The sequence below is a fragment of the Tubulanus polymorphus genome, chromosome 9 (assembly GCF_964204645.1).
Source record: "Tubulanus polymorphus chromosome 9, tnTubPoly1.2, whole genome shotgun sequence".
Taxonomy (NCBI): domain Eukaryota; kingdom Metazoa; phylum Nemertea; class Palaeonemertea; order Tubulaniformes; family Tubulanidae; genus Tubulanus; species Tubulanus polymorphus.
Window position 1 is genome coordinate 10,396,942 of NC_134033.1, and position 13,771 is coordinate 10,410,712.

Below are 13,771 nucleotides of genomic sequence, written 5' to 3' on the forward strand. Positions count from 1 at the left end.
ATAAACACATTAAATTCATTCTATATGCTGAATTCCATTTTATTTTTTGTCTCAATATTTACAACCTGTCATAGAAGGAAACGGATCGGAAATCTTTTCAGATTTTAACCTTAAAATTTCGATTTTATCATCGCAGAATAACGTATACCTATTGACACTGTAATTGACTTTTGACTAGCCATGTGCTTTACTTCCGCGTACGTCACAGTTTGTTTACTTCCGGTATATTCAGAACATGTGCAGTGCGAAACCTAACTGTGGCCGGTAGAAAAAATCGCTTACCAACTATAAATGGGAAAACCCGGGCTAAAATAAAACGGGATTTCTGATTGGCTAAAAATCACATCATCTGAACTGCTCATGTATCTGCGCACACGGTCGATTATGGCAGGGTTTCGTGCCGTGGCAATCTCGATGCCATCAGGTTCGAATCCCTGCCGGGGGAGGATGAATGACGTAAGCTGGGCGTAGGTTGGCCTTGCGACGGCCTTCAACTCACTGCGACGCCATTCACTGCGACCGTCAGCGACGATTGCGTCGCAACGACTCATCGACCTACGCTCCCTTGCGACTGCCAGCGACAGGATGCGACCGTCAGCGACGCCAGTCACAAGGAGTCTAATGTTCTGCTTTCTGCGACGCGACACAACCGTCGCAACCGACCTACGCGCTCTTGCGTCTGGCAGAAACTAGTCGCACACCACCGCTGACAATCGTGTCGCAACTGACTTGCGCTCACAATTGCGACGCAATGCGAGGATCGCCTCGCATCGCAAGGCCGACCTACGTCCGGCTTTAAGTTACTGCGGAGCCCCAGAAAGATCTTTTTTTGTTCAAAAGACCTTTCGCTCGAAAATCTTTTTTTTGTCGGAACACATATTTTTTCGCTCGAACAAATAAGATTCTGTTTCGATTGAACCAATTTAAAAAAAAAATCGTTATAACAAAGTTGTGTTCGTTCAAACTAAATTTTTTTGTCCAACGAAAGGTTTTTCGTTCGAACAAGTATATCGTTAAAAGTTTTTTGTTCGAACCAAAAGTATAAAGCATTTCGTTCAATCGAACAGAATTGTTTTCATTCAAACATTCGTTCGAAAAAAATTGTTTTCGCTCAACAAAATTTTTTTGTCGGGACAAAAAGTTTTTCATTTCAACAACAGCAATTTTTTGTCAGAACGAAGAAAAGTTTTCGTTCCAACAAAAAGCCTGTTGTTCCATCAAACAGAATTGTATATAATGTTCTTATATATAAATATTAGAGTAATTATACAATGGTTGTTTCATACCAAAGGTTGAAGGGTTGAGTGAATAAAAAATAAAAATAATTCGCGCTTATTTTTATTTTCTATGAGCTCGACGCTTCGACCTTTGGTATGAAACGACCATTATACAATTACTGTTACCGTTAATAATCGTTCAGTTATGCGCCGTATTTTTGGTCGAAATACCGAACCAGGTTGTCGCTAAGCTGGCCGCTTTTTTCTTACCGATCAATTTTAACTCTGAACCCACTTCTTTATACTCTTTTTTTAAAAAGGTGATATGAAATTCATACGTGCTCGAAATAAACGCATAAAACGACAACCAATCACAGCTAAAACTTCGCAACGTCGATATCAATAATAAAATCAACTCTTTATTCATTTATTTAGAAATTTAGAGCCAGAAAAACGGCGTAATTTTTTACGTTCGGAAATATTGAACTTTCTTTCATTTAAAGATTCATTCGTCATTTGACGTGCGGTGAAGAAATAAAAGGACGAATAGCTAGGTTGACCCATAAACGTCACTTGGAAGTTATCAATCAGCATCGCTTCTTCATCAGCCGCATTCTTGTATTCGTGTGAATTACGACGCGCTAAAAATAAAACAACTCAACGAAAATTTAACAATTAGTGGCAAAAACAGCGGGGGAGGTAACCAGTAATCATTTCAGTGTATCAATTTTACCTTCGGAAATGAAAAAACGCCCGAGAGTTTGGCCGAACTCAATAGCTCTGCTCGTGTGAGGAGTGTTGGCTTTCATATTCCAGTGGAAACTGAATTTCTCTGGATGCCACTGTACACTGTAGATCGGGTAATTACGAGCTTCAATTCGTCAAAGGAGAAGAAAATTCACCCATTAAACTTTTGTTTGTTTCTTTCTATTATGTTTTCACATTCAAATGATAAACGTGTGCATTCGCTGCTTTGACGTCATGTTGAAATGTTAAAATTCATGATGAAATGCGTGACGTCACGTACCTTCCATTGTGGATATATATTCAGTGCCCTCGTCATCCGTGTTCACAGAAACTACTTTGAAAAACTGTCGCATCGCTGTGTTTGAGTGATACGTCTGAATAATGAATGTAACGAACACCGGTTTAGGGGTCACTTTGGATAGAAATGTCTTTGTTGTTCTGGAAAGTCTGAAAATTTTGTAAATCAACTTTACCTTCATAGAAACGCAATTGTGATGCATATGCGGCAAATTATTTTCATCGAATAAAACCGGTAACAAATTGAAAGGTACATTCTTCTGTATAAAACTGTCGTCATAATCTGGATATGAGATATTTGTATTTAACAGAACTCGGTGTTAAAAGCCATATACCGTTTAACATATGTTCAAAATCAGACTTATATGAACATAGAACAGCGCGTTATAGATTAAATAATGCATAGAACTAACAAGAAACTTCCCACTCATGGTGAATTCTAATACCTTTTCCTTTAAAGAATTTCGTTTGTTTAAACATCTCTTCGCATTTGTACGTGGCAATTTCACCGGCTGCATTACTCAATAAAAACTGTAATCCCAAACACGTAGCCCACACCGGCAGATATACGCCTTTATCATTCTCCTTAAACATCATACAACAAATATATATATATATATGTAATCTTGGAGTAATCATTTGTATTTCAAATGATTACTCCAAGATACAATGACGGTCTAATTAACTAAAACGTTGTTTATAGTAAGTTCCATTGGGATAAGGCGTGATGGCGCTGTTGCATGAGACAAGCGGGTTCGAGTCCTGCTGGCAGTGCGTAAAACATTTCAAATGGTGTCCTATCGCGATGTGGTTGAATCAACAAGACCCGAATGACGTACAGCAAAACGAATTAAACTAAGACTAAAAACGTTATGAATTTCAGTTATAAATCTACCTGGATCGCTAAATCGAGTAAAACCTTTGCGTCTCGACCATATGTTGAGTGTAAAGGATTGGAATGTCCCCCGGGAAGGTAGACTCTACAATCAATAATGCATGTATACAAACATTTATCACATATCTGAGAGAAATCAACACGATCTTTCTCCCGGCATATATATGTAAACGATCGCCAGTTCAGATCTGTTTAGCATTCTGACGAATCGACCGATAGGAATGAAGATCAATAAATGTTTTACCCGTTTATTTGTTCAATCACGTGTTGGTAATACTGAACAGTTTGATTCCCCCTGAAAGTGTAGTGATCAATAATATCGATTGGTAATCAGAACTGTTTTATCGTGAATCGTGAATATATGCGACACTGACCAAATTGGAACAACTTTAGCCCCGGACATCTCTAACCATTTCACGTGTGCAGGGAAAATGATGAATTCACCGAATTGAGAATTAGGCCCGAGAGCAGCTTGCACGAGGACCCCTATAATCAGTAATCTGAACTAGATGAAATTTGAAAACACCGTACGAATATAAAATCAACCGAAACACCGGAAGTGGTGCTCAGTCACGTGACCGTCGAACATTTTCGGTTCTATACGGGTTCAACGCGCGAAGGTAGTTTTGTTTGCTACTCACCGATGATTGGTTTGAAGTTTACCTCCGATGGTTTAGGTTTGTTCTGCACATTTTCTGGTAAAATATGAACGTAAAATTTATTTTCAAAAAAGCGTCGGTTCAAATCAATACCCTAAACTGAGAAGTCGGAGTCTAAGAGGTCAGGAGGTTGAGAGGTCAGGTGTCTGAGAGGTCAAGATGTCAGCTGTGTCTGAGAGTTCAAGAGGTTGAGAGGTCAAGAACTTTGAGCTCAGAAGTTTGTGAGGCCAGTAGGTTGAGCGGCCAGGAGTCTTGAGAAGTTATGAGGTTGAGGATTCGGTGTCTAAGCGGTCAGGACGCTGAAAGGTAAGGAGGTTGAGAGGTCCTGAGGTTGAGAGGTCAGGAGTCTGAAAGGTCAGGCGGTTAAGAGGTAAGGAGTCTGAGAGATCAGGTTGAAAGGCCAGTACGTAGCAGTGATTAACTCACCAGATTTCCTATGGCTGTGATTACATTTTTGAATGATCCGAAACGGATTGTTATTCAAACACACTGCGCCCCTGTTATTCTCGCTATTCCTGCTTCTCCTATTATTCCTTTTCAATTCCTGCTGCTGTTGATGATTGAATGTTTCCGCCTCTGATTCACACGCATGCCGTTGATAAATCTTGTCGTTTTTTACGTCTAACGACGACAGTATTTGAGACTCGGAAAAATGATAGACCACAATCACCAATAAAATAAAGCCAGTGCATGAATAACTAGTTAACGATAATAACTCCCGTGCCTTGAAGAAAAAATACAATACAAAATAAAATTACATATGTTCCAAAAACTATTGATGTCGAAATGATGATTAGTAAAACTTTGTAAAACAGTTAAAAACGTGATCAGAAATGAAGATGCAATGTATCGTGCAAAGGAACGATAATGATATCAAACCTGCAGTGAAACAAAAACCGTCAAGTTTAAAAAAATTTTAGTTTTCTCACACTGGAAAACCAAAAACGGGTCCATATGAAAATGTGAAAATGTTCTCTAACGCTACAGAAAGATTTTTTAGTATGGTCCGAATCGGCCACCGTATTAGTTGCACGACAGAATTATACAAACTTATCCCTTGAAACATAGTTTCTAGTTTAGGAAGTCGAAAGTTCGAAATGTTTCAATGTTCTTTCGATGTTTTAAAACGTTGTCGATCTTTCTCGTCGTGAATTTCATTAAAGAACCAATTTAAAACGTTGACAAACAATTAGAAAATTGAAAATTTGGTGAATTGGAATCAGAAAACACTCGAACGTCGGATGAATAATTACCAACAAATTTGTATCAGTTTTCAGTTATTGATTACGTTGAAAAATATCAAAAGAATATAATTCAGCGCATTGCAATATTCATTTCGTTTGACAAAGTTTGCATTTAAAAAAATGATTTCTCATTCTCCTCACAGTTGAAGTTTGGAGGATGAAAATTATTTAGCTTGAAATAGAATTTACCTTCATCTCATTCGCCACGCAACTCACTGCTCGTCGAAGTTATTCCTTTCCAATAATACTCGGTGTTTGAAAGTTTGCGTTCTCACTTAATTCGGTTTATTTGTAAACCTGCTAGTTTTCAAAACACCTGCTTGGTTTTTGCGGTAAAGTATTTGAACGGTTCATGGATTGAGCCAGATGTTTTTATGAAGAGCACGAATGGATAGAAATGGTGCGAATTTCCCGATGAAAAAATATGATACGTTGATGTTGTTTTTTTCTAGGTATGTAGGCCACACACTTGTGAATTATATGGTTTAACCTGTTTTTCTTTTTTTTTTACGAAAAACAATACTCTACGAATTACCGAAATACATCACATCACTGGTTTGTTAGATGATTTAGATCAATACTTTTTTCCCTGAATGATGAAGAGAGTTACTTATGTGTTTGCGGTGATTTAACATGCATACACGAGAACATAACAATATTCTTTTTTCTAGATGATGAGAATTATTTTGCCGCCAGTGAATTAAATGTTGACGATCTGTTTGACACACTGAATGAGACTGTCGACCGTCTCAGATCAAGTAACCGTTTCGAGAGGTTTAACCGTGACACCGGTATCAATAATTATGGTTACAGAATGGTCGATATGTCTAATCCCACTCCTTACTTATTGCTGATGGTCGCATTGGAGACGATAATGCAAATTGTAGGGATTTTACCTGCTCAAAAGGAATGTCATAGAATACATATCAACATCAATCGAATTCTTATTACATTTCAATAATTCCGTGTCCTCGAATTTGAGCCTGCATTCTAAGATTTCCATTGCCCAATTTTAGCAACACTTTCGGTCAACTTAACAACCATTGTCCATGAAGAACCTGTGGTCGATAAACCCTTAAGAAAGAATAAAGTGGGATAAGAACTTAACCCATGCTTTTGATGCGCACGAAGTCCGAAAGGACGACTTCACAGATATCATGGAAACCTAACTAACGGCCTTTTCGACCCATCAGGCGCTAGTTCACTATTGTGTACTAGAATGCAAGATATTGGATTTACGGTAATGGGGTCCACTCACCCGGAAAACCACATTTACCCGTATAAGCCGGCGCAGGGTCGATAGCTCAGCAGGAATACCTGTACTACCACTAAGGTCAATTTCTAAAAGAAATATCCTACATTGAGCTGCTATACAGTTCTATATGCACGATATTGTACGAATATAATGTTTTGAGTGGACAGTAAAACGACTCGGAACTGATTCTATCTTGGACCAAAACCAATAATTGTCCTTTCTTGGAGCTATACGCAAAGAATTTGGAAGTGACTCGAATATGATCTAATTTCTATTTTATTAACTTTGCTGAGGACATCGGGAGGCATACTACAGTCATCGCTTTGGAAACGCACCTCATATATGTCTTAATCGGACCAGCATAGATGATTAGCTTAAAAGATCAAAAACGAATTTAAAAATTAAAATCAAAAGACATTTCGGACTCTCTTGAGAGTGAGACCATCAAGGTTTGAATAAAATCGACCAAGGGAAAACATGTAAATTGTGTAGATTTCTATAGCTGCGGTAGGCATCGAGAAATATAAACGAAGTAGTCCCGCGAGGAATTGTATATGATAGAATTTATCATGATGAAACATTACAGTGTATGGGGGCCTACACGGATTATCATTCGACTACTAATATATACTGAAAAAATAGAATTATGTAGAGAAAAATGTAATGTTTCAACAAAGATCAAACGGTTCAAAGGTTTTTGTTCTGGGTTTATTATTTTCGGATAAAAATATGAACCACGAGGAGTGTGAAAACTGATGTAATGTTTCAAAAATATCAATTAAGTATGAATTGCATTGAATTGAACTGAATTTGAATTGAAATTGTCCCACTAGACAGAGCTGTTGTAGAAGATTGAGCTCACCAGATGGTGCCATTGAATAAGACCGGAAGTATGATATGCTCCATCTCGAGGGGTGTCGCATAAGACTGTAGAGAAAAGCAGAGAGGCGTTACCATGATACGTAATAGAACTACAGATACGAAAATTGAATTAAACGAGACATTAGGCTTCATAAGAAATCGGATGAAAACCAAGAAAGAGAATCTTTTAACAAAAATTTGTGAAATCTAAACACAAGTCCAATAGAATACTTGAAACTTTATAGCAAGAGCCCAAACATATGCAAAGCCACGACCGAAGATTTCCTTGAACATTTCGAAGAATTGAATCAAAAACCTGATTATTTTGATGCAGAAGTCCGAGAAACTGAACGGAAATTAATCTCGAGAACGTAGATAACACTGAAATGCATCACAAATCTACGAGGATAGCTCCTTCGACCATGAGATTCACCATATAACAACAAGCAAGAACTAATTCATATGTAGGTTCTCCACCGACAACCCCCCTAGACAGCTGGGAAACTATGTCATTCAAGCAAACTACTCAAAGAATTCAAACGCCATCTAATAGTACATTTAAATATAAAAACTCCGATGTGCTTCGTAGGCCACATCTTGGCTGGTCGGTTAAGTTTCACTGCCTTAAATTTCTAAGTACAGCCTATTAGCTCGCACTGTATCCCTCGGAACCGACATCATGTATAGATATTTAAAAACAAATTGTATCGATTATCATTTATATTGTATGTACGGTTCACGGTTAAAAATAAATATCTATCTAAGTTGTTTCTCCTATGTGTGTATGTAGCTTTTAATGACATGTAAATGAACCGAGTGCACAATAACAAAATAGAAAATATGTATCTACTATCAGCTCCGAAACAAGTGTACTATATGGTCATACTGGTTTGTTACATGATTTAGATCAATACCTTTTTCCTTAAATGATGAAGAGTTACTTATGTGTTTGCGGTGATTTCAATGCATACACGAGAACACTAATGATTTGAATGTTGACGATCTGTTTGACACACTGAATGAGACTGTCGACCGTCTCAGATGGCATAACCTTTTCGAGAGGTTTAACCGTGACACCGATATCAATAATTATGGTAACAGAATGATTGATCTGTTCAAATCCCACTCCTTATTTATTGCTGATGGTCGCATTGGAGACGATAATGCAAATTGTAGGGATTTTACCTGCTCCAAAATAGCTGTTAAGCTTGCTATAGAATACATATCAACATCACATTTGTACATTTCAATAATTTCCGTGTCCTCGACTTTAAGCCGGCATTCTAAGATTTCCATTGCCCAATTTAAGCAACACTTTCGTTCAACATAACAACCACTGTCCATGCAGACCATGTAGTCGATAAACCCTTCAGAAAAAGAATAAGGTGGGATAAAAACTTAACTTATGGGCTAATATATAATAATAATAATAGGCTTCATAAGAAATTGGTAAAATCGGATGAAAACCAAGAAAGAGAATCATTCTTTTAACAAAAAAATTTAAACACAAGTCCAATAGAATACTTGAAGCTTTATAGCAAGAGCCCAAACATATGCAAAGCCACGACTGAAGATCTCCTTGAACATTTCGAAGAATTGAATAAAAAACCTGATTATTTTGATGCAGAAGTCCGAGAAACTGAACTGAAATTAATCACGAGTGCGTCAAAAAGATTGAAAGACACGTCAATACACAAACCTAATTCTTGTGGTTCTTTTAAAACGTGGAATAGAGCCTTTGCACCAATCTCGGTAGAACCCCCTTTCGACTAGATTTTTGAACTCCGACAAAAAAAAGATAATCAAACGAGTCACCATGATGATATCAGATGTCCACTTTTCACTCTCAGTTTTTTTCTTCGCGCGCATCAAAAACACGGGTTAAACCCGTGTTTTTGATGCGCACGAAGTCCGAAAGGACGGCTTCACAGATCGTGGAAAACCTAGCGAACGGGCTTTCGACCCATCAGACGCAAGCACGTACTATTATGCCCTAGAATGAAAGATATTGCCTCAACGGTCATGGGGTCCACTCACCCGGAAAACCCACTACGCGTATAGTCGATCTAAGCAGAAGTACCTGTACTAAAAAGACGACTGCACAGACAAGCAGGGCGGCGTTACTATGATAATGGAACTACAGATAATAAATTTGAATTTAACAAGGCATTAGGCTTCATAAGAAATCGGTAAAATCGGATGAAAACCAAGAAAGAGGATCTCTTAACAAAAAAATTGAGAAATCTAAAAGACACAAGTTCAAGTGAATACTGGAAGCTTCTTAATCGCAAGTGCCCAAACAAATGCAAAGCCACACCCGAAGATCTCCTTGAACATTTTGGAGAATTGAATAAAACCCCCGATCATCTTCATGCCGAAGTCCGAGAAACTGAACAAAAATTATTAACCTCAAGTACGTGAATAGCAATATCTAGCAGACGGTCAAGTCACGTATCTGGATAAATGGCCGTAACATAATTGATTGATAGTTTCTTAGGATTAAGACAAGGCGACAACTCATCACCAATTCTATTTTCAATTTTTGTTAATGACTTGGAAAGTCATATAGTCGAAGAAGGATGTCAACCACTTTTCTACCAAATGAAAATGAAATGAATTGGCTTTCTCTTTTGGTCCTGCTTTATGCTGACGACATGGTTGCGATTTGGTTTTGTTGTCAATTCAACTATCAGAGTAGCATCCAACGCAGTGGTTAATTGAAGCTAGTTTATTAATGACGTAAGTCAATCACAGGAACACATAAAGAATAATAAAACACAACACTCTGAACAGGACCTTATACACACTGGTTAGAGAATCTTCTAGAAACTCTGGAACAATCTAAGAACTTTCTAGTAACATCTAGAGACAATACACAATAGTTGTTTACCCGTTAATTACTGAGTCATCATTCTAGAATTGCCTTAATACATAAACATGTTAACATCTTTACCCCTAAATAAATAGGTCAGTGTGTCAATCAAACAATAACATGTTGGATCATAATAGAAACACACGTATTTCCACACTCCCACTTGAGACAACATGTTTATGAAACTAATTATACATCATAATTAACTATGTACAAATTACACAAAATACAAAACCATTTTATAAGTACTCAGATTGTCTAGTAAAGACCTAACTTCAATCTGAGTCTCTCGAATTGAACCCTTGGTAACGGTTTTGTGAAAATGTCTGCTGCCATTTCCTGAGTTGGACAATATTCAAGACCGATTATCCTGTTCTCCACTGCTTCCCGAGTGAAATGGTACTTCACATCAGTGTGCTTAGTTCTTTTGTGCGCAACAGGGTTTCGTGCGAGACATATTGCTCCTTGATTGTCTTCCAGCATCCTTGTTGGTAAGTCCTGTGGAACTCCTAGATCGGACAGTAAACTTCTCAGATGAACAGTCTCCTGAGTTCCAGAACACAACGCAATGTACTCAGCTTCCGATGTTGATAATGCTACTGTACATTGCTTCTTGGATAGCCAGCTAATGGCTCCATCTCCTAATAGATGAACATTTCCAGTAATTGACTTTCTATCATCACGATCTCCTGCCTAGTCAGCATCGGTGTAGCAAACAAGATCCCTTGCTCCTGGAGTGTAGTGAAGAGTTAAATCCTTCGTCATTTTCAAATATCGAAGTATCCTCTTCAGAGCTGTCATATGTAGTTCTGTAGGATTGGAACTATATCTGCATACAGCTGCCACTGTGTGAGCAATATCTGGTCTTGTTCCCATAGACACATAGAGCAAACTACCCAGGATCGACTTATATTCAACTGAGTCAACTGACTTGCTGAAACCGTCGTCTTTCACGAGTTTGACATTGACATCAGCAGGTGTGCTAATTTTCAATGTAGGGTTTCTGATGGATCTGGTACTCACCACTTTCATTTCGCTTCACACAGATTCCAACACAGTGATGAATTTCACCTAAATCCTTCATCTTAAAGCGGCTCGACATCGAATTCTTCAGTCCTGCCATATCATCATCATCTTCTGTCATCAGAAGCAGATCGTCTACATAGATCTCAATTACTGACATCTTCTCATCTCTATTTCTTATGAAGACACATGGATCCGCGTTACTCTGTTTAAAACCTTCTTTGAAAAGAAAGTTAGTTAGCTTCTTGTTCCAACATCTTGGTGATTGCTTGAGACCATACAGCGACTTTTTTAGACGACAAACCTTTGACCCATCTGTCTCGAAGCCTTCAGGTTGTTCAATGTATATCTCTTCTTCTAAATCACCATTCAAGAAAGCAGTAACGGCGTCCATTTGATGAACCACTAATTTCTTTTGAGCCGCTAAGGCCAACAGAGTTCTAATAGAGGAATAACGAACCACAGGGGCGAAAGTTTCTTCATAATCTATCCCTTGAGTCTGTGTATAGCCCTTAGCTACAAGCCGACATTTAAACCTCTCAACAGAAGCATCTTCTTTATATTTAGTTTTGAACACCCAGCGACACCCTATTGTCTTTTTACCTTCAGGAAGTTCTACCAGTTCCCAGGTATCGTTTTCTAGCAGTGAGTCGAACTCAGACTGTGCTGCCACTTTCCACCATTTAGCTTCTGGGCTTTGTATAGCTTCTTCCATTGTAGACGGTTCTTGAATCAGGTTGGCTTCTATAGCACTGCCTGCAAACTCATCAATACCATATCTGATGGGTCGTCTTCTAAGGCGTCTCTCTGGTGGTTCTTGAACTGGCGGCTTATCGTTGACTCCCTCAACACCAGCGTCAGTGGAAACTTCGAAGAAATTTTCTCCCACTGTTGGTTGAGTGGCTGGGTTCTTATGTCCAAAGTCATTCTCGTTGAAGATAACATCTCGCCTGATATATATCTTACCAGTCTCCACATCCAATAGCTTATAACCCTTGGCATTCAAGGCATAACAAACGAACCTCAACTTGATGGCCTTTGAATCCATTTTCTTCCTCTGGGCATCAGGTATTCTAGCATATGCTGCACAGCCAAACACTCTTAGGTTATCCACTTTTGGCTTTCGTCCATACCATCTCTCATACGGAGTGGTTCCATCGCAGATAGCTCTTGTTGGAGTTCTGTTCTTAACATAAGCTGCAGTCAGCATAGCTTCTGCCCAGTACTTCTTTGGTAGGCCAGCATGATAAAGCATAGCTCTAGCTTTTTCCGTCAAAGTTCTGTTGACTCTTTCAGCTATGCCATTTTGGTCTGGTGTATGTGGAACTGTACCTTGATGATGTATCTTCCTGAACTTTAGATACTTCTTAAATTCTTCCGATATGTACTCACCACCATCATCGGACCTCAAAGTCCCAATCTTCTCGCTTGTTTCACCGACCACGGTTGCCTCAAAGTCACGGAACCTTTCCAGGGCTTCGTCTTTGTTGGACCCCATACATCAGTGTGAATCCGTTCAAGTCTTCTAACTGTGCGTATTTCTCCCACTGGTTTACCAGGCTGACGAGTAATCTTCCCATAGACGCATCCTTCACAGAAACTCTGTTCTTCATCATCATGGAGTGTTAATCCATCTACTACAGCCTTCTTGGCCATTTTCTTAAGAGTTTCTTTATTGACATGTCCAAGACGTTGATGCCAAAGGTCGATTGTCTTCGACTCTGAAGCAGCAGTCCTAGCTTGATGGCTAGGTGTACAATTAAGCTTGTACAAGTTCCCACACAATGTACCATAGGCGACGACTCTTCCACATGAACTGGTGATGGTACATTTACCTTGGCCAAAACTGACGTGATGTCCTTTTCCGGTCGCTGCTCCTACTGAGAAAAGATGTGTTCCCAGCTCAGGTACCAATAAAACGTCGTGCAGCGTGACAGCTAAGGCTTCTTCATTTACAGCCAACTCCAGTTTCACCTTGCCCCGTCCAGTCACTTGCAGTTCATAATCATCACCTAACCTGATGATCTCTTCGTTGTCCAGATTCTTGTAGTCCACCAGTAGACTTCGATCCCACGTCATGTGGCTGGACGCCCCTGAGTCTATTACCCAGTCACTGCATTTCATTGAACATTTCACTGATGGAGCAGTAAACGCTACTTCGTCTTCATCCTGCCTCTCAGACATCTTGGCATTGTGAAACTTCCTGCAGTCTTCTTTGCTTCTTGGGCATTCTTTCTTAAAGTGTCCCAATTTTCCACACCCAAAGCATTTCACGGACCATTTGTTCTGCTTCTGTCGTGGAACGCCTTTCTTCTGTCGTCCCACCAAGGCAGAATCGTTGACTTCAGAGACAGTGACCGCACAAGAACACTCTTGCCTTCTCATCTGCTCATGTATCAGCACCTGCTCTACTGTGGCAATGCTCAAACGACCCTCTCTTGTTTCTAGTGTTGTTACCAATGTACTGTAACTCTGTGGCAGACTTCCTAGTAGAGTGACCACTTGATCTTCTTCACTAATCGGACTGTTGATCGCTGCCAATTGGTCCGTTATTTCTTTCATGTCCTTCAGGTGATCTTGGAGTGATTTCCCTTCCGCCATTTCCATCCGGAAGTACTTCTTCTTCAGATATATCCTGTTGTTCAGCGTGTCTTTCTGGAAATGCTCCTTAAGCAGTTCCCATGCCTCCACAGGTGATTCG

General features: G+C 39.2%; 1 protein-coding gene across 1 annotated transcript; it reads right to left on the reverse strand.

Moving 5' to 3' along the window:
* Nucleotides 1–1,416: 1,416 nt before the first annotated feature.
* LOC141910542 (gamma-glutamyl hydrolase-like) lies at nucleotides 1,417–5,336 on the reverse strand. Its single transcript, XM_074801233.1, has 12 exons — nucleotides 5,249–5,336; nucleotides 4,242–4,539; nucleotides 3,798–3,851; nucleotides 3,531–3,642; nucleotides 3,401–3,451; nucleotides 3,157–3,241; nucleotides 2,708–2,846; nucleotides 2,438–2,544; nucleotides 2,245–2,338; nucleotides 1,951–2,088; nucleotides 1,688–1,858; nucleotides 1,417–1,523 (listed from the first exon to the last, which is right to left on the reverse strand). The coding sequence occupies exons 1-12, from the start codon at nucleotides 5,252–5,254 to the stop codon at nucleotides 1,417–1,419; spliced, it is 1,362 nt and encodes a 453-aa protein (XP_074657334.1). The 5' UTR covers nucleotides 5,255–5,336.
* Between the last annotated feature and the right edge of the window lie 8,435 nt (nucleotides 5,337–13,771).

Bases quoted from the DNA above. Each gene is read 5' to 3' on its own strand.
- LOC141910542 (XM_074801233.1), bottom strand. The intron at 3,852-4,241 runs GTGAGTTAATCA...ATATTTTACCAG, and splicing joins TCACAGCCATAGGAAATCTG to AAAATGTGCAGAACAAACCT. The intron at 3,452-3,530 runs GTCAGTGTCGCA...CTACACTTTCAG, and splicing joins GCTAAAGTTGTTCCAATTTG to GGGGAATCAAACTGTTCAGT.